Source organism: Mirounga angustirostris, unplaced genomic scaffold (assembly GCF_029215605.1).
Source record: "Mirounga angustirostris isolate CCGP_5_RB_7025 unplaced genomic scaffold, mMirAng1.0.hap1 SCAF_6, whole genome shotgun sequence".
NCBI classification, from domain to species: domain Eukaryota; kingdom Metazoa; phylum Chordata; class Mammalia; order Carnivora; family Phocidae; genus Mirounga; species Mirounga angustirostris.
The window spans coordinates 6650202-6677933 of NW_026991714.1; the positions used below are offsets into that span (position 1 = coordinate 6650202).

Below are 27732 nucleotides of genomic sequence, written 5' to 3' on the forward strand. Positions count from 1 at the left end.
GTGCTAGGTTCCCCAGAGATCAGCCCCCCGAAGTCCAGGTGTGGGTATTGTTGGACACGGCATGAGAGGCCGGTACCCACCGTCTGCTTCCATCACGTTGGGTCAGTTACTGAGGGTCCCGGCAGCGCCGCCTGCCTGGTGGCCCCGGCCCAGGGTCCTGTCCACACCTCCACTAGGGATGCAGTGTTTCATGCCGGCCGTGTCCGTGCCACGTGTAGGAGAGCGGCCACGGCCTGGGGTCACGCCCGTCTTGTCTTCTCCTCCAGGTTTCTCCCCACCCCCAGGAACCTGTGCTGGCGGCCTCGCCCAGGATGCTCCTCCCCTCTTGCTCCTCGAAGCCCCCAGGCTGGGGCCCAGGGACGCCGCTGTCCAGCCAGCACCAGATGCAGCTTCTGCAGCAGCTCCTCCAGCAGCAGCAGACGCAGACGCAAGTGGCTGTGGCCCAGGTTCTCCTCCACCTCCTCCCTCCCTCTCAGGCTCCACTCTCATGGGCTTGACGCGCCTTCCCTAGCGAGGGGCAAGGGGCAGGTGTAAAACCCAGGGAGCCATAAGGGATCGCTCACGCTGTTGGACCATTGCTTGTTGGGGGAGGGGGGGATGCAGTCGGGCTGGAAGGAAACGTTCTGGTTTCCCGTGTATCCCCTGCTCTGAGCTGGGCTTGGCTGGCTTGGCTGGACATTGTTGGATTAAGGACTTGAACTCACCAAGGAACGAGATGCACCCAATTCCGCCTTCCCCTTCCTGCCTCATTTTCCTGGCGTTTGGGGTGGGAAGGGATGCCTCTGGAGTCAGGACAGGTGTGACTTTGTGAAACTGGTCTTGAAAGAGCTTGAAATACAACTTTGTGCAGAGACCATCGTGGCGTCCTGCCTACCTTGTCCACACGGGTTCCCACCCTCCATCAGCGCTCTGCTTCTTCCAGGCAGGATGTGACAGCATCCTGGCCTTGGAATTTGCTATAACGGGATCCAACTTATAGGACCTTACGGGCCATATTTGAGCCACGTGAGGATTGGCTTTGATCTCAGGAGAAAAGTGCTGTTTGAGCCCCAAAAGCTTGTCAGGCTGCTGCCTTGTAGAGGAGGGGGAAGCTGGTTCCCCTTGCTGCTTCTGGTAGGGATTCCTTCTGCTTGCTTTCCACGGAGGGCGTTATTGTCCGCATCTTCCTTGGGACTCGTGCATCTGAACTTCATCTTCGCCGTAGCCAATCAGTGAACAGTTAGGACAGGATCACGGGTACCATTCATAGGCTGAATTCTGAGCCTGAGGGACGGGTCAGGACCTGGGGGAGGGGAGGGAAGGAGGACAGTGAGGAGGGTGGTGAGCGATCTAGAAAGGCAGCTCCATGTACTGGCCTTCTGGATTTGTGGGACCAGGCTGATCTATAAGGTTTTCTGCATTCTAGAATGACAGGGAGCAGACTTCTCTGGGGAGCGCTTATTGATCCCCATTGTTTCTCCTGCTTACTCTTCTCATGACCCTTGGGTGGAGCGATCGCCCGGATAGAGCTGTCCTTTCCTATATGTGCACCTTGAGAAAGCGCTGGCAGCCTGCCCAGAGCAGGATCTGCTGTGACTTAGTTCTTGAGAAGACCTTCTAACATGGTCTCACACGGACCGGGCCTGAGGCGCAAGGCTCATGGAGGCCTTTTGCAGCCAGGTTGGAGAGCATAGCATCGGTGAGGCATGGCTCCTAAATGATTTGAGCCTTTTAAGAAATTCTGACCATGAAACAAAAGGACGTGGTGTGCTAACGCTAGGCGTGTTCGCAGGTGTTTCCAGAACAGCAACAAAAAGAATGCCGTTAATGGCCTCTTATACGTGGGGTGGGGGAGGAAATCACTGCTCTTTGTCAAATAGCAGAATTCATCTCATCTCCTTAATGGCCATGTGGCAGTCCCGAGAGTCCCCTCCTCCCTGGGGTGCCGGCTGACAGGAGCACAAAGCCTGAGTGCCCCAGCGCAGGGCCATTCCACGACTCACATCATTTCCGAAAGTTTCCCCTTGAATACAAATCCATTCTCCAGCCGTAATACTTTTCTTTTTCAGCATATCAATTGCCAAGTAATTATTATTTATCTAAGAAAGGGCTTGATGCATATTCATGATGGATATTATCAGACAGTCATTTGAATTTGAAGTCACTGCTAAATACTGAAGAGAAACGGTGCGCAGGTCTATAATCTGCACGACAAGAAGATTGTCGTGGCGGTCTATGGAAGCATTCGGTCCGCAAAGCCACAAGACCCAGAATTTGTCACGGCTTTGCCACCGTCAGCATGAAACCCTAAGAGGGGTTCTCTGGAACAGAATCAGGCCTCTGTCTCAGTGGGACAACCCTGCCCTGTCTTGATTGTCTCTCTTCTCGAGGAGAGTGAGTCTCAGGGAGTCGGGGTGGGGAGGGAAGAGCACGGTGTTTGCAGTTCACTTCATGAGCCCTTCTCTGTCCCAGCCTCTTCCACGGGCTGGGAGCCCTGAGCCTCCGACTCCCGATCATTGGTGACGCCCTGGTTGGCACTTGGTTCAGGCAGGGACGTGACTGGGAGGCCAGCGTTAACGCATCAGTCCTGGGGGGATGACGGGTAGGGTCAGGGACTCACAGGATCGTCAGTCAGACAGGACCTCGAGAGCAAAGATCGCTTCTTGAACACACGCCTCTCCCGCTCTCTGCCATCCCCAGGAGCAGCTGTGGGCAGACCCACAGGTGGCATCTCTCTCTGCTGCCCGGTTTTCGGCTCCTGTGTCCTCTGGCACACTCAGCCCTAAGCCCTTCTCCTGTTCCAAGTTTCTTCTATGTTCCTCCTTCTCCCATTCTCTTTGTCGCACTTGATCCAAGGGCTTTTTATTAGTGTTCGTGTCTTTGGGTAACAACAATCATATAGGAGACAGAGGTGGATTAATAGGTCTTCTTGACATCTTCCGTGCATTTAAAATAGATCAGCTCTGGCATACTTGGTTTCTCTGTGTGGTGGGATTGATCTCAGTGTCCAGCATGAGGTCAGCTTTCAGTCATCTTGTCAAACTCTATTGCCACCAGACTGCAAGGTTTCTTCATCTCCATTAAACTGAATTCCAGTGGACTGTGCTATGAGCTCAACACTGCAGGTGGGAACGCATTTTCCTTTCCTCTGGGAGCATCCAAGTCCTCCTGGGTAGAGCTAAGGTAGAGCTAAGGATACAGAGTATCTTGCAAACAGGTGCATTCTTGGGGTCCCTTGTTGCATTATTTATGCACCCTTCCCCCCACCCCATTTACTATCATAGGCTATTCCCGTTCTGCTATTATCCTGGGCCCGGGCTTAGATCTGTCTCCTTCGCGGCGTTCTGCTTTGGTCTAAGACCTTGAAATCTCTCCCAGCCTCTCCCTAAATCGGTTCAGAGCTGCTCTAGAGGAGCCTGCCCTGGCCTTTGGGGTACAGGGGAAAGGTGTTGCTCAACCACTCTTAAACATTTCTAGCTCAGACTTGAGCGTGTCAGCAGTGAATACCCAAGCCCCCTCTGACCACTTTCCCGACCCAGCATGAGGCTTGCCTGGCTGCCCCGGCTTCCTGTGTTGAGTTGGGCCAGAAGTTCAAGGGTGTGAATGACCGTATAGCCAAGCCTTGAGCCAGAGCTGGGCGGTCGCCAGCACCTGCATGGCCTTACGCTGGGCCCGTCGAGCTCCAGAATTGGCCTGGGCACCGCGGCTGACTGGCAGGAGTGAAGGAGGCCGGATCCCTTCATGGCTTGCCAACTGCGGGCTCAGCCTGTGAGTGCGCCACTGCTGGGTAGAGATCCCTCTTCTCCCTGCTGCTCCTTGCGCTTATCCTGAAACCAGTGATGGGTTACTTACGCTTCACGATCGTGTGCGCTGTAGTTAGACGAACAGCCCTGAACGCACTCCCGCACCCCACTTCCAGGCCCGAGACTTAGCTCTTGTCCCCCTGGCTTCTCCCAGTCACCAGCACCCTGGGGGCCCTGCCTTATGCATGCTGAGACAGCGCCACCTGCCTCTGCTTCTGCGTCTAGTAGGGCAGCGGGGGGGGGCGGGCAAATTGCTCTGGTTCTCTCCACGCCATTTCCATGTGCCTGCTCCCTAACTTCAGCCTGGCCCTGCCCCCACTTCTCACGGAGGAGCTGGAGTCCAGGCAAGTAGGCTGGAGAGCGAGCGGGCAGTGGTCTGGTGCCACCGGGTGGGCTGAGGGTGGGCGTCAGAGCTGGAGCCTGCAGGGATGAGCTCCTCCACTCCGGCTGTGGCCTTGCCTCTGACCTCGTCTGTGAGCGGGATAGTCCTTGCCGAAGACGCCCATAGCTCTGGAAAGCAGAAGCTAACTCGTACCTTCTTGGAAGTTAGTAAGGCCTACTTTTGCAAAAGGGGTTTCGTTCTTTGAAAGAACGGCATGCTGAATACAAATCACTGTCCCCTCTGGTAGGACAGGAGAGGGTGGTGTCTGCTTTTGTTTTAGGATTGAGGGAAACAAGCACACAGAGGTAGAGCAGCCTGCCCAAGCCAAGGCTGAAAATAACACTGCCTCATTTTGGTGCTTCCAAGGCCAGACCTACATGTGCAAAACCCAGGGACTGTTACATTTCCTCCAATTTAAAACAGTCCAGGCCGTTTTGTCTCAGCCTGGCCTGGTGTGGGTTCTCCAGGGGCGCACAGTGCCACGGAGAGTGGCTTGAGCCTCTTGCCTGCTGACACTTTGGACGGCCGTAGAGGCCGAGGGGCTCGTTAGCCTGGCTTTAGGCAGCAGTGTGTGCTTTTGCATTCCTGGGGTTCGAAAACACCTGAAATGTTATAACTCTGCATTCGCAAAGCTGAAATTCTGATCGAATCTGCACAAGGAGCACTCAGACTCAGGAGCATTTTCTCATGGCGCTTAGTGCCGGGTAGAAACATTCGACTCAAGGGCTGGCTTTTTTGTATCGATGGCACTCTACCATGGGGAACTTGATTACCTGCAAACGAAGCTCCCAATATCCACCCCCCCCCCAGCTTCTGCAGGAGGGGACTCCTCTTGTGTCCCCAGTCCTAAGTCTCTGATGTCAGAGTGGGAATCTAGGGATTTTCTTCCGTGAGCCTTTGACGAATGGCCCCTTGTGCTGGAATCCTACATTGCCTGAGCCTCTAGGCAGGCCCCTCAGTTGAGAGTTAGAGAAAGGGAGGTCCAGGTGGAAGGGAATGACCTACTGTTGCAGAGGGAGTCACCAACAGACTGGAACATTCCAGCTCCTGGTCTGGTGCTCTCAACTGGCCTATTCTACTGGGGTGTCCACATGCAAGATGCAAGGATCCGAGTCCATGGTTTGCGTGCAGGGAGCCCTCCGTAAATGCCGGTTAGCAGGAGATAGAATTCTCTGCTTTTTCTGCTTATAGGCATTGAAAATTTTGTTCCAAATTTCTTGCTAATGTTTGTGTTTCATTCCAAAGAAAATGGAAAATGGATAATTTACAATTCTGCCTGCTCACTAGATTCCTTTCAATGATAGTCGTGTTTGGAATCAGTTACATTACTCACAGATGGAAGGTGAAGGTTGGCCCTTCCCCGAGGGCGGGGGGCGGTGCATTTCTGGGGGCTTCCCACAGCAATTGTCCCGTTTCTCAGAACCAGCAAGATGGGGGAGGGGGAAGTGCATCTCAGGTGAAATATCTCCATGTCTCAGTTTCTAAAGAAGATAAAGGCTTAACAGCCACCCACCATCTGATACCCAGATTAAAATATTATTGTGGCTTCTTTCCCTCTTCTCATCGCTCTCTAGATCTTTCCTTAGTTGATATGAGGCAGCAAATGAGGCTGATTTCTAAACCAAAATGTCAGTTGTGTCCTTAGCAGCACCTCACGGAGGACGGATTTACTTTAGATTCCTTAGGCATCCTTCCCCTGGGGCACGAAAGGCCCAACCTTAGGAACCACTAATGGAAAGTGGCAACTAATCTCATTAGTGGCTCCCACCTAGAAGCAGAGCCAACTGCAAGGTCAGGTTCTCAAATCTGCCAGGAGGGAAGCAGTGGCCGCATCCAGCTGCAAGGGGCAGACGCTGGGCTTGGCAGGTCCCTGGGCTGAGCTTGACCAGACCATGGGGTGGATGCCGTCCTTTACTCCCTGGTAAAATGTGCATCTCTTCGGAGCAAACTGCTCTTCAGAAATCCAGAGCATTTGTTGTCTGAACCAGAGAGTCAGCTAGCTCTTCGTCCCCTCTCCTTCCTCCCTCCTCTCCCAGCCTCCAGCTGACTCACCCCAGTCATCCTGCCTCTGCCTTTGTCCACACCGTATTTTTGGTCCAAGGAAGCCTCTTTCCCACAAGCTGCCTTGGTCCAGGCCAAATTCATTAGCTCCCTTTCTTCAGGGACCTTCCGAAACCCTCCACAGAGACCCCCTTATCTACCACTTAGTGCAAGAATCGCATGGGCGTGAACATGATTGTTGCCTTGTGACTCAGTTTCCTCAAGCCAGGCTCCTGATACAATCACCCCCCCAACCTCCTGCTGTGTTTTTCTCTCTACCCGCTTATGCACCAAGAACAGAACCCCCCCCCCGCCCTGGCCCCGAGCACGCTGGGTGCCATGTTGCCGGCTGCCACCCCCGCCCCCCGTGAGAGACAGTTAATGAGGGTCCCCCTCCTCCCACAGACGGTGGCTCTGTAAACTGTTTGCTGCTACCCTTCCCGGCTTGTGGGAGGAGGCCCTGCTATGAACCAGTCAGCAAACGTTCGGCCCCTAGCACGTATAAAGCACCGTCCTAGGTGCCACGGGAAACGAAAAGGGGATGGACGGTCAGGCACGCCCAGAGGTGATAGGACAGACTTCATTATGACCCCCTCGAGAGTGAAGGGCCTCTGTGGGGCTTCCCGCTTCCCATTACGTGCGGGCACGAGGAAGGGGAGAGGAAAGGCCACGTCGGGGGTTGCCGTGACACTCTTCTTAGCTAATGGGTCCGCATATCCGTTTCTGTTTCTCTCTTAAAAGATATGATGAGAAAAAAAAATTCCTCCCTCCATGTGGCGGGAACACGTTAGCTGTCAAGGAGCTCTCCTGACAGGGCTGGGGTGCAGGGGCTGAGGCTCGGCTCTTTCGCACCTCTCGCTCTGGGTGCTGGGCCCTGAGTGGTCGGTGAGCGACATACTGCGGCCCTCACTCAGGACATACAGAGAGACGCCCAGGGCCAGCGACCCAGCTTCTTGTGGCTACTTCTCCGAATTCCAAGCCCAGGTGCCCACTTTGCCCTGGAAGGGCTTCCTTATCTTGAGTTGAACATGGCAGGTGTCTCCGGTCCTAGCCGAACCCTGGTGACTCTTGGGTGTATTCATGTCCCTCTCTCCTCTCTGTCCTGTCTTCTCCACCTTGTCTCTGCAGGTTCACCTGCTGAAGGACCAGCTGGCTGCTGAAGCGGCCGCGCGGCTGGAGGCTCAGGCCCGCGTGCACCAGCTCCTGCTGCAGAACAAGGACATGCTCCAGCATGTGTCTCTGCTGGTCAGGCAGGTGCAGGAGCTGGAGCTGAAGCTGTCAGGACAGAATGCTAGTAAGTGGGGGCCCTGCCCAGCCTCGCCTCCCTCCGTGGAAGCGCTGGAAAACGCCCATTCTTTTCCCTGAAGCTTTTGGTGGGATTTTCTTAGACCCCTGCCCTGCCCTGGTGTTCTAGCAGAAAACAGAGGCGGCTCTGTTTGTCCCGTCTGTACACTTCATGGAATTATGAAACGGCAGAGTCAGAGAGGATCTTGGCTCCTTCTAGTCCAGCGTCCAGACTTGACCTTGAATGTCCCTGGGAGTCACTGCCACATGTTTATCCAGGCTCCTCTCGAGAGGGGCTCAGACACTCCACGTCCTAAGGCAGTCTGTTTCTTTCTTCGTGGGCTTTTCCAGTTGAAATATACTGAGCACCTGTCGTGTGTGTCACGTTGTCTGGGAGCTCGGTGGGAGACTTCACACTGTACGGGAGTTTACCCTCCCCCGCGCTGTAGCATAGAACATGCTGGTAGCAGGTGTCTACTCTGTGGATAAGGCAGAAAAGAACTGGCTGGATAGCGGTCCTGGTTCATGGCACAGGTGGCCTGGCGCCCGGCCTGAGATGCCCAGCCGCCTCTGGGCTGGCCTGGGAGTCTAGAAGACAGCACATCTCCAGGCCTTCCTCGTGCTGATCTGTGGCCTATAAGTGCCAGTCACGTAGCCACTGGCCATCGACCGTGCCAGGAACTGTGATAGTTTCACAGACATGATGTCATCTAATCTCTGTAGTCGTAGATGTTGTTATGCCCATTTTGTACACGGGACAGACTCCAATAGGTGAAGTCACTGGCTCAGGGTTACAGGACCAGCAAGGTGTGGAGCCGAGATTCCCGGGTCTGATTGCAAAACCAATGTATTTCCTATGAGACCAGTAGTTCCCTCAGACTATCCCCTATAGCTTTATTTTTAAAAAAATGAATATTTGGGGCACCTGGGTGGCTCAGTCATTGGGCATCTGCCTTCGGCTCGAGTCGTGATCCCAGGGTCCTGGGTTCGAGCCCTGTGTCAGGCTCCCTGCTCGGCGGGAAGCCTACTTTTCCCTCTCCCACTCCCCCTGCTTGTGTTCCCTCTCTCGCTGTGTCTCTCTCTGTCAAATAAATACATAAAATCTTTAAAAAAAAAAAAAAAAGACTATTCCCAAGTCCAACCTGTAGAGGTCATGATCAGTAGGTCTGGGCAGGGCTGCGGCTCTTGCTAAAGTAGCACAAGGCATAGATTGGGAACAGCCACTGCATTTCACCGCTGGAAGCCTCTCTGGGCTTCTGTCTGTTTACGGAGACCCTGCTCTGGCCCTCTCGGTTTGGACCCAGGTTTGGACCCAGCTTGTGTGCCCCCGCCGCGCTGACCCGGCCTCCTGTTGCTCTTGTCCCCCCTCCAGTGGGCTCCCAGGACAGCTTGCTGGAGATCACCTTCCGCTCCGGAGGTCTGCCCGTGCTCTGCGACCCCACCACCCCGCAGCCGGAGGACCTGCCCTCGCCGCCCCCGGGTGCGGGCCCGGCCGAGCTGGCCCACCCCGCCGGCAGCCCCCTAGGTAGGCGCGACTGCCTGGTGAAGCTGGAGTGCTTCCGCTTCCTGCCGCCGCCCGCGGGCCCGCTGCTGGGCGGCCTGGAGCTCCTCAAGTTCCGCGAGTCGGGCATCGCCTCGGAGTACGAGTCCAACACGGACGAGAGCGAGGAGCGCGACTCGTGGTCCCAGGAGGAGCTGCCACGCCTGCTGAACGTCCTGCCGAGGCAGGAGCTGGGCGACGGCCTGGACGATGAGATCGCCGTGTAGGGCGGGCCGGGCGCAGGGGCCGGAGGGGCGCGGGGGGGCGGGGGCCGGAGGGGCGCGGGCCGGGCGCGCCGCCGAGGATGCCTGCGCGGCGGAGGGCGGTGAGCACCCCGAGGACGAGCGACGCTGGCTCCAGCCAGGGGCCCCGGAGAGCCTGCGGTTTCAGGAAGGGATTATTGCCTTGGAGGGTACGAAGGGGGAGCATTGGGACTCCCAGAGGAGAATGGGCCCTTCTCTCCCACGTGAGACTTGGGAGGGAGGGCAGGGCCCTCCAGAGCCCGTCGCTTTCCGAGAGGGTCCTTCGTGGGGACCACCAGGCTGCCCGAGGACCTGCTGTGTGCGGGCTGCTTCATCAGGCTCCTCTGCTCCGTCCTGGCCCGGGGTGCCCGGGTCACCCCCTCCCACCCCATCTCGTGGTCCCCACGGCGAAGGAAAAGCATCAGGTACCGGCTCAGGTCCCGTCTGTCTGGATATCCAGGATGCTACCAGTTGCCTAACTCCTGACCTTATGGAAGGAATTCCTTCTCTAGGCAGTTGTGGAGATGGTAGATGTTGAGTGCTCTGGGCGGTGAGGGACCGGCCGGTGCTTTCAGTGTGAGCGTGGAAGTGGGATGTGTCACATCGGGTAAGCTTTCGGATGACTTGAATCTGGCCATTTTCTCCAGCTTCCGAGGGAGACTGGGATTTGAACGTCGGTCGGGCCCGTGCAGGGAAAGGGGCCACAGAGGATATAGGTTGGATTCCTCAGGGTGGGAGCCCTGCCCCCCTTCCTGCCTGCCAGCCCAGCCCCTCTGCCTGGATGCTGGGAAGCTGCCCACTTCTCTCCTCCGTGTCCTGCCTCAGGGGCCGTGCTGGCCGAGGCTTGCGTAGCACCCTCCCCTCTGAGAGAGCCTCAGAGGCCCCGAGCCCCCAGCCTTACCTCTCAACCCGTCCCCTCCACTGGGGTATTGGTTAGTTTTTACTGCAGAAATAACCAAACGAGCGGGTAGCTGAGACTATTTCTTTCCACTCTTCAGAATCACTGCCACTTCAGTCAGGGACCACAGCCCTGTCCCCCCTTGACCCGTCTGTGTGGGTGCATGCCTCGAGCACATCTCCTGTCCTTGACCATCCAGGCCTTGTCTAGAGATTCCCACCCGGTCCGGCGGGCTGACCGCAGCAGGGAGGCCACGCTCCCTTTGCGACAGTCAGGCCGTGAGTGACTGTTAGCAGATTTAGAAATGCCTTGAGAGAGAGCTGAGCCATTGCTAGGTCCTGTGTTCGGGGAAATAAGTCTTTATCCGGGACAACAAGCGACAGACCCAGACTGCAGTATTCTTTGAGGATTCCTTGCTAAGGATGGGGTTACCCAAAAAACAGAGTTCTTCAACCCCGACTTTGCTTTAAAATTTATATAAATGAAAGCGTAGCCCTTTTCTTAAACAGCTGGGTTTCTTCTAGACTAGAAAGTCCAAATGAAAGGAAATACACGTAGCTTTATGGTGTAACATTTGCTGGTGCACCAGGGTATCGGCAGAAACGGGGTGGGGTGTGAGCGGATGTGTGCGCGTGCATGTACGTACAGGCTTGTATACCGTGTGAGGGAAGGTGAGTACGTGTGTGTGGGCGTGCAAGAAGTGACGGGAGAGAAGAGAATGTGAATCTTCAGGGCGTTTGAACGACAGCAGAGTTGTGTTGTTTTCCTAACATGTATTTAGTTGGAGAGGGGTGGTTCTGTTTATTTTGCTGTCTTTTCTGATCCACCATTGGATGGAAGTAGGTCCAGATACACAAGGAAGAACCAGGAAGGTGAGAGCCCCAGACTGAGGGAGGGATGTCAGGAATCCGGTGTGGCTGAGCCTAGCCGGCTTCCCAGACCCTCACCTGGGTGCGGCCTCTCAGAGCGGTAGGATCTTCTTGAGTGTTCGGGGGAGCGGAACGTCTGGCTTCTCGAGGCCCGCTGTGTGTAAGCAGGAGCTGAGAGTGAAGCCAGGGGCCAGTGGATTGGGTTTGTGGAATGTGGCAGGAGAGGGAGGGCTGGGGTGGGAAATAGTTTCTGAAGGGTCTAGAGAAGCTTGCAGAGGGAAAGAAGGGAGTTTAGGAGAGGTTAAGGAATTTGAAGAGACTAGTTGTCTGTACCCCTGACTCTGGACCCATCCAGGACCCTTGCCGTCAGATGCTCCAGAGTGGTTTCCAGCTGCCCCAGCCCCAGCCTTCCCCCAGAGGGGGCCTTCCCTGGAGCGCTGGTTTGCATGTCGGCATCGTCCCCGGTGTGACCCAGAGCAGCGCACACCAGGGTGTGAAGATGGGGGACAGGATGGATCGAGGGGCCTTGACGGGTCACCAGCCACTGGGCAGGAAAGAGAACATCGCAGAACTGATTTCCCAGCGATGACACCCTCCTCCTCCTCCCTTCCTTGCTTCTTGCTCTGCTCACTCAGCTCCTGCCCTCCTCCTTTTTCATCCTTCTGCTCTGCCCTGTATAGAGGACAAGTGGACACCGGGGGGGGGGGGGCCTGCCTCAGCCTCCCCCCACGTGCCGGCAGACTCCTGGGCACGTGAGGCTCTCCCAGGTGCAGAGCCAGCAAAGAATTTCTCTGCGCAGAACGGACTGCATATTGGGATGAAAATGATATTCCTTATATCCCTGCTTGTATCAACGCTCTCTGTGAAGCCCCTTCGTAGCTTCCCTTCTCCCCGTGGCTTCTGTTCATGACTTGGGTTCCTTTGATTTCCTCTTTGCCTGACCGCCTCCTCTTACCCCACCGACCCCGAGCCTCTACTTCTGAAACTGTTGTGTCATTAACTCTGTTGGTTCAACTCTCTGGGACAAGAATCTGTTCATGTAAAGTGCACTTACTCCCTGGATGTCGTCACTAGTCTAGTGGCTTTTGCTAAATAAACCTTTCTTATTTCTAAAAGCTTTTTCTTGGTCTTTTCTTGCTTCTTCTATTCCTTCTGCTCCCTGACTTGCCCTCACTTCCACCCCCTTCCCAAGCCAGCGGCCATCAGCTCTGCGACGCACAGTTCTCAAGGGTTGTGGTGTTCAGAAAACAGAGGGGAGGGAGGTGGTGCCTTCAGGTGTGGTTTATCTAGACCAGACTTGCTGATCAGACAGTTCAACCGTGGTTCTCATCTGGGGATGATGTTGCTTCCCTGCGGGACATTCGGCAGTGCCTGGAGACAGTTTTGGTTTGTCCCAACTGGGGGAAGGATGCTTTTGATATTTAGTGGGTGGAAGCCAGGGATGTTGCTAAACATCCTACAATGCACAGGAGAGCCCCCCCCCCCGCCCCCCGCTGCCACAATAGAGAATCATTCTTCCCCAAATGTCAGAAGTCCTGAAGTTGAGAGGCCCCAGGCTTGTGCCCGTTGTTCTCGACTCCTCCCCGGCCCAGGTTCTCTCACACCGCAGACGTCACTGGCATATAAGCAAGTTTTGAGTGCCTGAAAAAGTATGACATCATAGATGTTTCCAGCTGTAGCTAAAATCATCTAGATCATAAAATTTCACCGACTCCCTTGACTAAATGTCTGAAATACGCAATAGGTAGGATTCCGAACAACCCTGTTCCTAAAATGTCTATCGCAGAATCAAAATAGGCTGGTCCCCACACCTGCCCGCAAACATTGTGGTGCCCTTGCCCCTCGGCTCAGCGGAGTGGCGCTGGTTCCAGGGGACTTGGCTTTCCTGCCAGGAGGCGACACGAAAGGGAGGAGGAAGGCTCGCGAGGGAGGAGTGTCAGAGAAACAGAAGCTGCAGGATCTCGAAAAGCCAACGTCATGGAAACCAGACCAGTTTGGCCAGAACGTTTAGCCCTCTCGAAGGCAGAGGGCTTGCCGGGCCTGGTGCTTTGTCAGGCCCGGCTGGGTCTGCAGGCAGGTTGAGAGGGTCCGATCAACCGGCTTCACGTGCCCTTCGCCCTTTTCTGAGTGATGGAACTGAGCCCCATTTTTCTCGTCTGTAAAATGGGGATAAAATAGACCAGATAAAGCGATAATGAAGAGTAAATGAGCTTGCATTTTACAAGCACCCAGCAGAGCGCCTGGCAGGGGCTCAGGGCACCGTGGAGCTTGCCTTCCACTTGATTTGGGGGCGGGGGGGATATACCCACGTGGTCCGTGCATTTGTGGGCTGGGTGCGTTTTCTGTGTGCTGAAACTTTCCTCAGAACTCTGCACTGAGAAAGTTCCTGGGGGCCCCAATGATGCTATTAAATGTGTGAAAGGCAGAGAGCGCCCGTCCTCACACGAAACTTAAGCCCCTGCCAGGCAGCGGCTGGCGCGTGCTGTGGCCCTTCTGCCCAGACCCCGGCTGTGGGATGGCTTTCTGTCTTTTTTAACGTGTTCTGCCCGCGACATGGACACCCTGGAGGAGGGAGTGTGGGTTGGGCAAAGGGCGTGAGGCCAGACAAGAGCCGATTCCTCCTGAATCTCCCACAGACCGAGGTAAGGCCACGAGGCCCCCACGTGAGCCCCTCCTTGTACTCCCTCCTCAAGGGCCCCACCAAGGGGACGCACGTGCACAGGGACACGTGTAGGGGAAGGTCTTCAAGGGGGTAGGTGGCTTTTCCATTTTGGAAAACAGGAACTCAGAATGAGGACGTGTCTGCCTCCTCCCCTGGGGGGTCCAGGGAGTGACATCAGGGCTGTTTAGAGAGACCACCCACCCCCGAGTGGACAGGCTGGGACCCTCAGTTCAAGTACATTCTTGGACTCTGGCTGTGTTGGTAGAGGGTGGGGAGAGAGTGAGTGGGGAAGGTTTTCTCGGCGTGGGACGTGACAGGATTTGAGGCCAGGCTCTCACAAAAGAACCGCAAATGATATTTTAGCAGGACAGGGATAAGCAGAAGCAGCTCTGCTAAACCAGAAAGCAGAGACCTCACTATAGGACCACTGGAAGGGCAAGGGGGAATCTTCCATTCCAACCTGTTGGCCAGCCAGTGGGGAGGCAGAGGTGAAGGGAGGGTTGATGCCGGGCCCCCCCCACCCAGAGGAGATGCCCCATGGCAGTGAGAGGGTCCCTGGGGCATTAGGGAGATGAAATGAGAGGTAAATAAGGCCTAAAAATAAGACCATTAAGCATTCAGCTTTTTTTTTTAAACCACATAATGGGTAAAACAGATGTCTTCTCTGCATCCCTGATGTTCAGCCATGTTTCTGGGTCGGAGTTGGTAGTGAGGCTTGCTCAGAAATGGGATGACTGTCGGGCTTGCCTGCTGGTGCATTACTTGGTAATGGGAAGCCGTGTTTTCACGTGTGTACCTGCCTACTTTGACATGACTCAACACAGCCAGGTAGAGCGGCCCCTGGGTCAGAAGCAAGTCTGATGTGCTTCAGCAAGCGTGCCCCTTCCAAGTGAAGGATTGTGTTGCGCGGGGTGGGGGGTGGGCCCGGCCCTATGCACCTCTTTCCTGCCTTATGCGTGGGGGCGTGCAGTCCTCCCTGTTCCACCCCTCAGGAGATCTAACACCCGAGACGCTTCCAGATGATGCAGGAAGCTTCCCTGTGCCTGTGGGAAAGGACATTCAGTCTCCTGCCCTCTGGGCGAGCCCTCCCCTCTGAGCGGGGTGTGGCAGGGACTGGTCACAGGGGGGCCAACCAGGAAGCCAGCGTCTTTGAGCAGCGTTCTCATGCTTGCGCTGCCCCAGAATCACCCGGAAGGCTGCCGAGAACCCGGACTGCCGGGCTACCTGCCGAGTTTCTGATTCAGTGAATCTGAGATCTCATTTCTCGCAAATTCCTGGGGGATGCTGACATTGCTGATCTGGGCACCTCACCTTGAAAAGCACCACTATAGAGGCTATTCTCAAATTTGACAAGGAGAGGGAAAGGAAAGGCGGGAGGGGCAGCGAGGGGGGCCTGCTGTGGCTAGGTAACCGTTCGCCAAAGGGGCACAGGATGGGGACTGGGAATGACCGCAGGTGGATCAGGGTGACCTCGGACTTGACAGAAGGCTGTAGCTAACTTTGGTTTATTGACATCTGTCTGGAGACGCAACTAGGCTTTATCCCCTCTTTCCCTGAGATGTCCACTAACAGGACAGCTGCGGCCCTCCAGCCGGGCTACTTGAAGGCCTGGCAGCCACCCGAGGAGAGCCTGTCTCCCGGCCGGGCCTTCTGCTCCTTGCCCCAGAGGGTTTTGAGCTTGCGGTAGTACACCCTACAGCTGAAGCCCTCCCTGAAGCCCCCCTTGATGTGGCTCTTCAGGGAGTGCAGAGTGGGGTACATGCGGCAGCAGGCCGCACACTTGTAGCCGCTCTGCGGGGCCGGGTGCCACCTGGAGGCCGTGAGAATGTCCTGGGACGTGATGTAGTCCGTGGAGTCCAGGCCAGGCCTGGACTTCTTGGTGGCCTCTCGGGGGCAGGTGTTCTCCGGGGAGGAAGAGGACGAGCAGATGCTCTCAGCCAAGTCCTCCGGAAGGCAGCTGTCCCCCCTGCCCTCGTCCCGCTGCACCTCTGGGAAGCTGTAGGCCTCCAGGTGGCTCTCCGGGTCTGTGCACACAAAGTAGCTGTAAGGGGAGAACCAGGGCCGGTAGATGGTGCAGTTCCGCCTCAGCTGCTCCCCGTTCTGGGGGTCCCCCAAAATGCAGTCTGCGGAGGAAAGGGTGGGGTCTGAGCATGGAGAAGCAGAAAGGCAAGAGGTCAGGAGTCAGGCATGGCCTCGGGGTCCCTCCCCGCCCCCCCTCGACTGCGGGGCTGAGAGCAGGGGGCGAGTTGGGGTGGGGAGAGCCGCCTGAGGCCTGCCTTCCGACTGCTCCCACAAATGGCAGTTTGATCTCTGGGGTGGAGACTCCACCGGCATTCACTAAGCCTCAGCATCCGTCACGTGCCGTGCTCCCTGCAGACACCTTGCCTCCACTTCTCTAGGGGTCGGCAGGTGGCTCAGCGAACAGCCAGCCCTCTGGCTTCCCAGCGCCCCTTTTCCACCGCCAATGGTCGTGGCCGTTTTTCCAGCCTCCCTGTCTGCCCGCAACAACCCACGGGGGCGGAAGCTGCCGTTTCACCCCAGCTCGGGAGACCGGCCTGTGGGGGTCTCCTGAAGGAAGGACCAGGAAGGAGAGGACCGGGGGGGGGGGAATGGCACCCTTCCCATCGGGGAGCAGCCCGTGTCCCTCTAGCTTCTCACAGGTGCCTGCCCAAGGCAGAGAAGGCCTCACCTGGAGAGAACCCCGTGTTCTGCACCCTGAGCCGGAAGGCGCTGCTGTGGTACTGGGCTGGCAGGGCCTGAGCTGGGCTGGCCGCCTCGGTGGGTAATGCAGTCTTTGCAATGTCTGGTTATAGAAGAAACGTGCTGGTGAGCTGCGCAAGGTTGGGGGTCCTCTTCTTGTTGGCCGCCCCCCCCAACATACCTAGAGGCTCTACCTTGGGACTTTATGACATTGCAAAGCTGAAGAAAAACAGTACCCTCTTTTGCACCCAGATAAGCAGAACTATTCTGGGTGGCATCCTGGGGAATGCCAAAGGGGCATTTTCGTTGAGATCTGGGAAAGATTCTCTCCAAGGGAGAATTTTAGATGCATACCAGATGATAGCTTTCTGCCTGGCCCATCCTTCTCTTGACCTTCCAGCAGCTCGCTCTGTGTGTGTTTGTGTGTGTGTGTATGTGTGTGTGTGTCTGTCTGTCTGTCTCTGCATTCTGCATTCCAGCCTCTGGGCTTGCTCTGGGATCCAGGGGAGGGAGTCTAGTCACGGACCACGTAGCTATCTTACATGGCCCCTTTGAGGATGAGAAGTCAGTTTCTCCAGTTGAAACATCTCCTGCCCACAGCCGGGGAGCGTTGAGGTGGACCCTAGCTGCGTGAAGACCCTGATGACTGCTAACGCTTGGTAAAAAGCCAGCCTGCCTCAAATCCCAGAGTGGGACCAGAGCTCAGTTTGGGAAACCACCGTATGAGGTGGTTTCCTACAGACACGTGGATGTTTCGGAGAGCTAGCTCCTGCGTAGAGGAGGCTTCTCAAGCTTTAATATGCACACTTCTCCAGGAACCACCTGGAGGCCTTGTTACCCACGCAGGTTCTGAGTCAGCAGGTCTGGGGGCAGCCTGAGAGTCTGCATTGCTAACAAGCTCCCAGGTGAGGCCGTCGTGGAGGCCCACAGACCACACTTGGAATAGCGAGTCCTCCGAGCATCTGCCTTGATTCCCTGCTATGCTCCTCAGGGACCCTGCCTCCTAGGTTCCTACTGAGGGGTTGGTGAGCCTGCCTCTTCTCCAGCTTGTCCAACCAGGGCTAAAACTAGCCCCTATTCTACATAGATAGTCACCTGAGATTCTAGAGGAAAAAAACAAAACTGGACAGCAAGTGTTTTCCCCTTCCTTCCCTTGCCAGAAATGAATAAACAGCAGGAACTACTTACCATGAATGCAGCATTTTGAAAAATTATTTTCTCCCCATGTGTAATTTGACTTTCTCACTAAATCGTAGTCCTGTAACATGATCTGGTAGAGTGCTCAATTAAAAGCTTCAAAAAAACCACATTTTTGTGGCCCTAGGGGCACCAGAGTTTACCTGGCAAGCTGGTGGCACGTGAGGACATAATGTCGGGGAAAGTGCTCACGGCTGAGGAGGAGATTTGAGGTCCGGAAATGCTGAGGAGTGAGAAGTTCTCCATATTCTGACTACCGTAGGGTATGGAGATCGCACATCTGCTCCCAAGAGGCTGGTTGGGTTGTCCAGATGATGAACATTCTGAGTGCAGTTGACATCACAAGAAGGCCCCATGATTCCACTCGCTGGCCAGGCTATCCCTTTCAAGGACGGATGGAGTCTTTTAAATTTGGGGGCTTGTCATTCCTCATTGGCCTGCCTCGATTGAGAATGCCCAGGGGGAAGGAAGCCTGTAGCAGAGATGTGACCGTGATGTAATCTGTTGACCCCGCCCCATTGATCTTTGGTGTCCTTTCTATGTCCTTGCTGACACACCCAGTTCTGGGGACCTCTGTCCTCTCTGAATAAGCTGCTCGCTTGGCTTCTCCTTCATCTGCCTCACCTCTGCCATCTGCCATCAGATGTTTTTGTTCTTTCCGCTTTGAAGTTTGGGGTATAATTTTTACGTTTTCTTTGGAAATCATTTCAAAGTGACAAAAAGTTGCAAAACTAAAACCAGCTTCCGTGTATTCTGTATCCAGGTTTTCCTATTGTTAACATTTTACCCCTTTCGCTTTGTCAATTCGCCTCCCTCTGCCCCCTACTTGGTTTGTGGAGCTATTCCAAGGTAAGTTACAAGCATCATGTCCCTTTGTGCCTAAATGCTTCAGTGTGCACTGCCTAAGAGTAGGGACCAGATAATGTTTTAAATGGTCGGTGCTGTGTATTTTTAGCGAATGACTAAAACACAAAGGGCGGCTTACTCAACACCATTGTGCTCCTTCTAAGCAGTTTGCTGGGGAGACTGAACTCCAGAGCGGCCAGGTTGCCTCTCGTCTCTGCTTCGCTTCTGTCGTGTCCCAGCCTAGCCGGCTGGAGGGCTGTGGAATAAAGGTGAAAGGTGATCGTGCCACTTTGAAGATAAGCCCCGCTCTAGAGCGTCACAACAGGGGCAGACTAGGTACATAGAGTGCATTTGATCTAAATGCGCGTCTGCTTGGGCTGCGGGGAAAGATGTGGCCTGGCCGTGGAGCACGTGCAGGTGCGAGTGGGCTTCTGGGTGTGAGAGCCTGGAGTCGTCGTCCTGTTGGGATCCGCCCGCGGGACTTCAGCGTTGCAGGACAGGGTGGAGAACCTCACTGCCTCCCCAGAGCCCGGCTTAGAAGCTTAGAAGGCGTTGGAATTTAATGACACCGTGGGCTTTGGCAGCCTTGAGGGTATTGGCGATTTGATTTGGCCCCTGCGGTGCAGAGGAAGATCCTGGGGTCCGGGGAGTTGGCGTGTGTGAGTTCTTACCCCCCTCTGCTGTTAGTGACTTGTGCAGCGTTAGGCAAACCTCCCTGCCACCGTGTCCACCTATTTTGTTCATTTAATGGTTGGAATGGGTGAACATCTCCCTGGTGTAAAATCGGGTGATTTGTGTGCAGAAATGGGACAGGAGAGTAATGAGCGTGTGCACACGGAACCCAGAAGATTTTGAATTTCATCCTGCGGGCGTGGGGGGCGGTCATTGAATTCTTCCCGCTGCCAGCTTGGGAACTTCCGCTAGACTGCCTGTAGAGGGGGCTCAAAATGTTGGGGAACACATGGGAAGCTGCGTCAGAGCCTGTTTGTAGAGTTTTTAAAAACAAGACACTTTCGGTCTAGGTATTGAAGAGTTCGTGGGAACCTGGTTGTCCAGGGTTGGTGATATTCCTGGCAGCAGTCCTGCTGTCTTGCCTGTTACGCTCTCCCGGTACGTTGCTGCTGGTGGCCCGGGCAGGAGGTGACACTCCCAAAGTGGTTGGCCACTACATAAAATGTGTCTCTCTCTTGTTTGCTTCCCACCTGCTTTCCGAGCCCCTTTCTCGGACAGGTAAGAGACCATCTTCCTTATGGACGATTTATGTCACAGATGCTTGGCTTTGCTCGGATGTGTGCATGTGGGGGGTGCTGCGGGGCGGACCACCAGGTCGGGGTCTCATGGTATTTCTTTCCATCATCGCCATTACGTTCCGAACCACCCCGCATCTAGTCCAAAGGGAGGGACGGGGTGTGCAGGTCGTTAGTGCCACCAGCAGGAAAGGGGCTCCTGGCACATCCTTCCGGTGTGGAAATGAAGGAGGCCCCCCGCCAGAGTCCCACTTCTGAGACAAGAGCAGTTGCTCCCGGGCTGACCTCAAGAGAGGAGGTTATGACTGGCTTTCATAAATGGAAAAAGGCTCGGGAACAGTTCTCTACACTGTCCGCCCATAATGTGGTCAGGTTTTAAGTATTCCTATAAAAAGCCAATTCAGTTAAGCCAAACTTACTAAATGCCGACTCTTGGGCCAGGCCCTATGCTGAGCACTCCAGAAAGTAAAAAAAAAAAAAAAAAATCACTCAGATGCTGCATCCCCTCGAGGAGCTCACCATTTCATCATCGAGCCAAGGTGTGTTTGCCAGAAAGACTTAGGGAATTGTAAAGAACGCACAGGATAGGTTATCTTTAAATTACTTAAGAATTCAGCATAGACGTTCGCAAGGGCAGTTTTTCGAATAAGAGGAGCTCACAGTTCACAAGTCACTTAGGGTTTTGTTGTTGTCGCTTACACTTTCAGAAACGAGCACGTCTACACTGTAGATTCACTTGAAACCAATAAGGAGACCACCACGGATATATCTGAGCCAGGAAGTGGGGGGGATCTGCCTTCCCCAGCGAACCTCTTTAGAACATTTGCCCTGGTTTCGCAGTGGCGCGAATATACTTGCTGGTTTGGGGGGGAAATAGTGGAATGCTTCCATTGCAAAGGGCTTCTCTGCAGATTTTATGATTAAAGAAAAAACTCGAGGGATACGAGACGCGATAGGGAAAGTATGCCGAAGTGGGTGGTGATGTGGCGAGATAGAGCTCTTAGCCGAGTCAGAGGAGCTGATAACCCCGCTGGGGGCTGGGCTGGAAGTCCTGCTGGGGTGGCGTGGCCACACCCGGAGCCCAGGCTGCCTCAGCCGGTCAGCTCTGTGCCCCAGACCCCAGGGCTCTTCTAACCCAGTTCCCCGGCACGGCCCCCGCCATGGTGCCTTCCCTGTGTGTGCGACAGACGTGCAGACCTGGGGGTGGGGTTCATCCGCTCCTCTCCCCACAGCTTCCTGCTGCCGCCCAAAGACCTTTACAATAGGGCTTCTCTAGCTAGTTGGTGCAGGGGGGATGTGTCTGTTGAAACCATGGTAAAGGGAGATGCATCCGCTCTGGCGGGGGGCTCTGCAGTGGAGGCAGAGGCAGCTACTTTGTGCCAAGTTCAGCAGAAGCAGCCGCACCACCCCAACCTCACGCACTCTTGCGAAGGCTCAGCGGGAATAGGCACTTAGAGGGGTAGATCCCCCAGATCGACAGAACGTCTGGAGTAGTTGGTAAGGACAGAAACCTCACGTGTGCTTCCAAGGCCCCAGAATGGATCTGGCTCCCTGGAGGGCTGAGCTTGACTTCCAGGTGGGGGAGGACGCCCTGGTACAAGCGTGTGCACGGTGTGGCCTAAAGCCCTGAGCACCGGTCGTTCCGGTGACAAACCTTAGAGCTATGATTTTGGCCTCTACAATTCTCCCAGCTGCAGAATGGGTCTGGCAGTTTGAGAGATTTATTGAGCACCTACTGTATACCAGGCCAGGCTAGCCGTTAAAGCTTCGGCCCCAGTGCTGACGTCCGCTCAGCTTGTGTTCACAACGAGAGAAAAATACCATAGCTCATGACTTCTTCAGTTTTTCTTCAGAGGGTTTGGTGACCCTAAGGTCAGGGGTCAAGCCAGGAGTCGAGGAGGCAGGTTTAAAGGGATAAGTTCGGTTGAAGTGACAGGTTTGTGGCTCGCGCTTGTCCCCGATGAACCAGGCGGGGCAGAACTGGAATTGCTGGTCCCACATCCCATCAGGAAAACCCGACCGGGAGGGTCGAGAGTACCTCTGCTGGTGCTCTCCTGAGTGTTACCAAAGCCTCGGGAAGTGACAGGGGTGGCTGTGCTGTAAGGGCAAGAGGCAGAGGGACCCGCCCCCGCTCACCGTGTCCGTCTTCCCCTCTGTTTGCAGTGGACCACGGCGTGTTTGAGAACTTGAACACGGCCCACGCTCCGAAGCTGCAGCCCAGCTGCTCCTTCCCCCACTTGTCCAGGCTGGCGACCCCCAGCTCTGCCGCCCTGGGGCCGGTGGAGCCCGACGGGCCGGGACTCTGGGTGGGCAGCAGCCAGCACCTCAAGAACCTGGGCAGAGCCGTGGGGGCCAAAGTCAATGACTTCCTGCGGAGGAAAGAGCCCTCGAGCCTGGACGGTGCGGGCGCCATGGAGATCAACAGGACCGCGGGGGCCCGGCTGGCCGGCGGGGTCGCCGGCGAGGAGGAGAGGTAAGTGCGGGGGGCGGGCCTGCCGAGCTCCGGGATGAAGCCAGAGAGCAGCCCTGAGCTGGGGACGTGAGCTCCTCCTGCGGAGAACGGGGCTGGGCCGTGTCCCTGGTTGCTGGCTGCCACCCGGTCACCACGGCCCAGGTTTACTGAGCACTGTCTGGTGTCTGCAAACGCCGGGCCGCACGCCCCCCCAACCCTGCAGCGGCCCTGAGGTGGATCCGGTGGTTCCCGTCTCGCGCAGAACCAAGTTCAGAGGGGTAAGGTGAGGAGCTTCAGGTTACGAAGTTAGGAGTGGGCGGAGCTGGAGTCGAACCCGGCATTGCCTGAAGCTCCCTGGGTGGATTCTAAGGCCCAGCCACACCTTCGAGCCACTGCCCTGCTGGTGGTAGTGGAGGAATGTGGGTGCCCGTGGGACCCACAGGGGCAGGGGAGGGAGAAGCCCGCTGGGGCCATCAGGTCCCTTCCAGGCCTTGTTTTCACCACCCGCTGTGCTCCTCAGCTGGTACTGTCCCCCATAGCTCATCTGTGGTCCCAGCGGCAACACCAGCCCCGCGGGGGGGCGGGGGGGGCAGGGGGCGCCAGGGCAAAAGCCAGCGGTGCTCCAGCTGCCACAGCCCACACAGCAAACCGAGGATGAAGCCCCAGCAGGAAAGCGCTTGCTGGGTGGGGGAGCTAGGGAAGCAAGGATCGGGGCGCTGGGTCTCGCCATCCTTAGAGCACACGTGCCTGTCGTCATCAACCCCACAGGTCAGCCCCGCAAGAAGCATTCCCTCGACTCGAGCCCCCGCCCCCCATCACCAGGAAGCGAACCCCTCGGGCCCTGAAGACCACGCAGGACATGCTGATTTCATCACAGCCCGTCCTAAGCAGCCTGGAGCATGGGACAGAGCTGTGTCCCCAGGACACCCTTCCGCCTGCCCAGCCGGAGCCCCCCGTGGAAATGGCGGATAGGGGCGAGGCTCTGCCCAATGGAGAAGTTTCCCCGTCTGTGCCTGACCTGATTCACCAGGACGGCCAGGACGAGCCCAAGCTGAAGATGACTGAGTGCCGAAGGGCCTCGTCCCCTGGCCTCCTCGAGAGGAACGGCCTCGGACTCAGCCCCATCCACCTGGCCCCGCCACTGGGGGCCAGCAGCGCCCCTCCTCGGGCACGGACCTCCAGCCTTGACAATGACGGCCGGCACCCAGACCTGCTCTCCTTTGAGTAGGGCCTCTCCTCCCTGCCAAGCACCCCCCTTCCCCTCGGCCGTCTCCTTCCCTGGTACCTCTTGCCCCCCAGCTCTGCGTGCCCTTTGCCCCCTTGTGCAGAGATCAGCAGAGAGCCAGTCCCCCCGTGTGGGCTGTGCAGGGCCGAGAGTCCCTCAGTCATCCTCGTTAAAGGCTCGTGTTCCATAAGCTCCTCTGGGTGCCGGCCGCAGCCCCGGGGTGTTGGGAGCCCCTCTACTCCCAAGCTGCCCTGACTTCCCACTGGACCCCAGGGCCACCAGCCCGGGATGAAGGCTCCTGCCGGCCTCCCACACGGCCTCCCACACGCTGCCTGTGCCCCCGCCCCTCTCCCTCCGTTCCCTGGTTCGTTTCTCCTGTCTCGGGGGCGGGGCGGGGGGCGGTGGCAATCAGGCTGGTGGGGAATGATGGGTTTGGCGGATGATGGGCTCAGACCTGGAAAGCTGCATTCCCTGAGTGCCGCCCAGCCACTGTTCTCCCGGTCCCAAGACCGCGGAGGCCCCAGGTGGTTGCCTTGCCTCTGCCCTCTGGGTGTGGGCCAGAGGGGACACCAGGCCTGAGACCCGGAGGCAGCCAGGTCGCCGGGGGCTCTCGGGGTGTTTCCTGCCTGGCCAGTTGGGGAATGTGCCAAGCTCCCTGGGACAGGGCACAGAGCCAGCCACTGCGGGGGCACTGGGGGAAAGGGGTACGACCCGCCACGCGTGGGCTCCCTGCGCAGAAGGGGAGGCCGGGCCGCCCCTGCTGTGTGAAGACGGGGCTGGGCAGGCCCCAGCAGAAGCAGCACAGCAGATCATCATCTCGCTTGCGGGCAGGGCCCATGACTCGGTGTCCAGGCGGCTGGCCTTGAGAACCTGGAGCCGAAGTCGTGGAGAAGACAGGATGAGGACAGCGCAGCCACCGGGGCGGGGGGGGCAGAGCGGCTTTTCAGGGACCAGCCCACGGCCTGAAATGAGGCAGGTGTGGGGTCCGGGTGTGGTAAGTGCCAGAGCCGGGGTGACGGACGTGAGACTGGGATGTGGCAGGAGCCGAGGGGCAAACTACCTCTCACCAGGCAGGAGGGGCTTTGCTCTTGTGCTGGAATGGCCTGTGTCTCCCGCGAGGGCCCTCTGCCCTGCCTTTCCCCTGCCCGGATGCTGCATGGTCCTCTCTGCGTCCCGGCCTTCGGGATCCATGTCGGGACCGACCCAGTTCATCCAACCCTAACTGGTTCCGACCCTCCTGGGTTAACGCACTTTTATGTTCCTCTCTCCCACCAGGGCTCCTGTCATGCTGTCTTTCTGTGGCCAGGAGACCCTGTCGGGGGGTGATCCCAACCCTGGGGGCCTTTGCAGCAAGAAGAGAACCTCCCTTTTGTTGAACAGGGTGGCCGGCTCCCCAGGAGAAGGCTGGCATGGCACATCCAGCCGTGGCAGGCCGGTGGGCAGTCTTCCTCCTGGGACTCCTGCGGCGTCCCCTTTTCTGTCCACTCAGCTCCCCGTGCCCCCCAATACTGCTCACTTCCCACTTCATCCTGTCACCCAGTTCCTGCTCCCCTCCCCCACCCCAACCTCTGCCGCATGAAACATCCAAGCAAACTCCTCTGGACCCGGAGCCTGGTCGGGGGTTGGCTCGCCAGGGTGCCGGCTGCCCTTCCTGCATTCTTGCTTCTGCAGCCTTCCCGCCCCATCTCGCGCCCCATCTCCCATTGCTCCGGAAGGCCAGGCTGCACCGCGTGCTCCCAGCAAAGCCTCGGCTCCCTTCCCCGAGGGGCTGCGCAGGCCGGGCACCCTGCCGGCCGTGGTGCAGTGGGCAGGGCAGCTACTGAAGGTCTAGATCCTGCTGCCTTCCTCCAAGGACATCACAACGATATGATCTCTAATCATATCAGAAGTTCTCAGGACTAGCATTTGGAAGCCTGTGAGTTCTCCCAGAACGGCTTGGAGTTCTGCACCCAACACAGCGCTGGGGATGGGGGCAGAAAACCTAAAGATGTGTGCTGGGAACTTCCACGCCAGAAGCTCGGTTTGCTTCTCTGGCGGGAAACCTAGCAGAGCCTTGCCCCCCTGGGGCTCCTGCCTCAGAGATCAGGGTGGCCCTGGCCAGGTGACGTGGAAGCCGGTCATGCAGAGAGCTGGCGCGCCCAGGGTTGGCTTAAGCACCCTGCTCTCCATGCCATACCCAGCCGCTGCTGAGGTCCTGGTCCTCAGACTCGGAGGTTAGCCCAAGGATCCCAGGTCATCCCAGGCCCATCGCCAGGATGACGCTGGAGTTCCTCAGACTAGTGTCTGATGCTGAACGAGGGCCCGCATGGGACCCTGCTCCAATCTTTGGCCTCTCTATGATCTCCACCCTGGCCGTTGTCCTCCCTCGTTTGGGGGGATGCTGCCACCTGGGGGAGGGGGGCTCGAGCCTGAGGTCCAGTCCTAGATGCAGCAGATACCGCCTGGTGCTAGGGGCTGAGTGCTGCCCCCAGGCAGCAGCGATGACAACATCTAGTCCCTCCGAGGGCCTGGGCTCTGCCCGGCTTCCTGTCTCTCAGCAGCCTGACCTCCCTGTGAAAACAGCCTGGCAGCCACTGCCCCCACCCCAACACCTCCTAGTCCAGCTTCTCTGGGAGCTTGGCCCTGGGTGGCCTGGTCGACACAAGGGCAGGATAATGAGGAGCAAAGGACCCAGTTTCTGGGTCTGCATAAGGAAGCTGGGGGCACAGAGTCTCTTCCCTCCCTGTTAGCCCCACAACCCCACTGTATCCCCCTAGTCAGCACGTATCCTTCCCCTGATAAATCACAGGTGAGCTTCCAGAGCCTGGCAGGAGGGTGGTGCGTTCCCCTGCACAGAGCAAAACTTATCTGTGTGATGTACGTGGACGGTATGAAGACAAACATGCTTATGGTCCATCGGCTTTGAAAGAACAAAGAGTTTGGTCCCAGTCTGGGAGAGGAAGATTACAGACCTATTCTGAGTATGAGTATTTTCTAGAGATTTTATATTTATATTTTTAGTAGTGTTCTGGTAGAAGGAAACTGCAGAATAAAACAATCTGGTTTGGTTTTGCCGGTTTGGTTTTGGTTTCTCCGGACTGATGGGAAGTGGATGGTTTTCTCGAGGCTGGCTTGTTGCGTAGAGAGCATTGGCATTTTGGGTTAGAAGCCTGGACTGGTGAGACAGAGGTCGAAACCCGAGGCAGGTGGGCACTGCCTGCTGACCCCCCACCTGAGGCCCTTGGGGGAAGTGATCTCAGGTTGTCCCCCTAACTGGCTGGCCACCAAGGGTCCCTCTCCCAACCTGAGCGTCATGGGGCTGTTCCAGGGGCAACATGATGGACGTGCGTAAGCCCCTCCTCCTCAGGAGGACATGCAAATGGACCCCTGGATTGGCCTCCAGATTACCCTGGGGTGCAGCCCTCTTCCCCCCGAGGAGGGGAGGAGGGGACGGGGCTGTGCGTGTGCATACAGACCTTCCTCAGAGGGACTGGAGCTGCTGACAGAGGTCCTTCCCCGCCCCGGGGCAACTCGAGGCTCGGTGCTCGCTTATTGGGAGACTGTGGCTTGGAGCAGTGCAGGCCGGTGTCGGACCCAGGGACCCAGAGGACTCACACAGCTGAGAATCGGCCAGGCCTCTCACCACCCGAAAAGGGAGGAAGTGGAGAATCGAGGTGGGGGGGGCAGGAAAAGAGGTCTTCGTTCTGTTCACAGAAGCCATACACATTTTTAAAGGGGGAAGGATGGGGCCTTTCTGTCCAGCTCTCTGTCCTTTGCTGCTGTGGCGGGTGGGGGGGGGTGGATTCTACAGTTCAGCATGCGGGGTCCCAGGCTGCACACCCGAAATGCCTTGGGCAGGAGGCCCCAGCCTTTCCTCATCGAACTGCACTCTTAGTTTCTCAGAGGAAGTGCAAGAAGACCATGGTGCCCGAAGGGCCGGCTTGCTCCGCGGTGGGGTGCAGCACTTTGTTCTGGAAAGGCAGGAGAAACGCAGACACCAATCCACCACATTCCACGCATAGGGGGAAAGCATTGAAATTACTTACAATAGCAAACTTTTCTTTAAGTCTAAGCTCCAGCGACTATTCTTCAGGTAACTTTTCCCATTGGTTGGCTCCCGGATGGGCTTCTGCAGGCATTCAGGTGTGAAATGTGCTTTTCACATGCCTTTCTTTTCCACTGTGATGCAAAGTAGTGATTTGGGGCGAAGATCAAATATGGAAAATTGCAGCCTAAAAATATTTCTTTTGAGGAAACTTGTAAGTGTAAAAACGGATGTGCATATGTCACTCTTGATGCAGTGCTCTACGCTGAGCTCATGGTCTAGAAAGCGAGGTACAAAGATGCCTTTATTCAGACAACGTATCCGAGCCCCTCCAGGAGCCGA

General features: G+C 56.7%; 2 protein-coding genes across 11 annotated transcripts in view; one reads left to right on the forward strand and one right to left on the reverse strand.

Moving 5' to 3' along the window:
• LOC123845890 (carboxyl-terminal PDZ ligand of neuronal nitric oxide synthase protein) overlaps positions 1-26414 on the forward strand; it is a 277659-nt gene extending 251245 nt beyond the window's left edge. For 9 of the 10 annotated variants that reach the window (XM_064593819.1, XM_064593818.1, XM_064593820.1 and 6 more), the window contains 5 exons: positions 267-446; positions 7333-7498; positions 8861-9013; positions 21853-22162; positions 22910-26414. In XM_064593819.1, the coding sequence (XP_064449889.1) occupies positions 267-446; positions 7333-7498; positions 8861-9013; positions 21853-22162; positions 22910-23369 (1269 nt within the window). In that variant the 3' untranslated portion in view covers positions 23370-26414. Of the gene's footprint in view, positions 1-266; positions 447-7332; positions 7499-8860; positions 9014-9089; positions 9696-21852; positions 22163-22909 lie in introns of those variants that run through there. The other variant, XM_064593823.1, reaches the window with a different exon arrangement.
• On the reverse strand, positions 15296-17842 carry SPATA46 (spermatogenesis associated 46). The gene is made up of 3 exons (XM_045876793.2): positions 17740-17842; positions 16389-16502; positions 15296-15822 (listed from the first exon to the last, which is right to left on the reverse strand). The coding sequence occupies exons 1-3, from the start codon at positions 17840-17842 to the stop codon at positions 15296-15298; spliced, it is 744 nt and encodes a 247-aa protein (XP_045732749.1).
• Positions 26415-27732: the final 1318 nt, after the last annotated feature.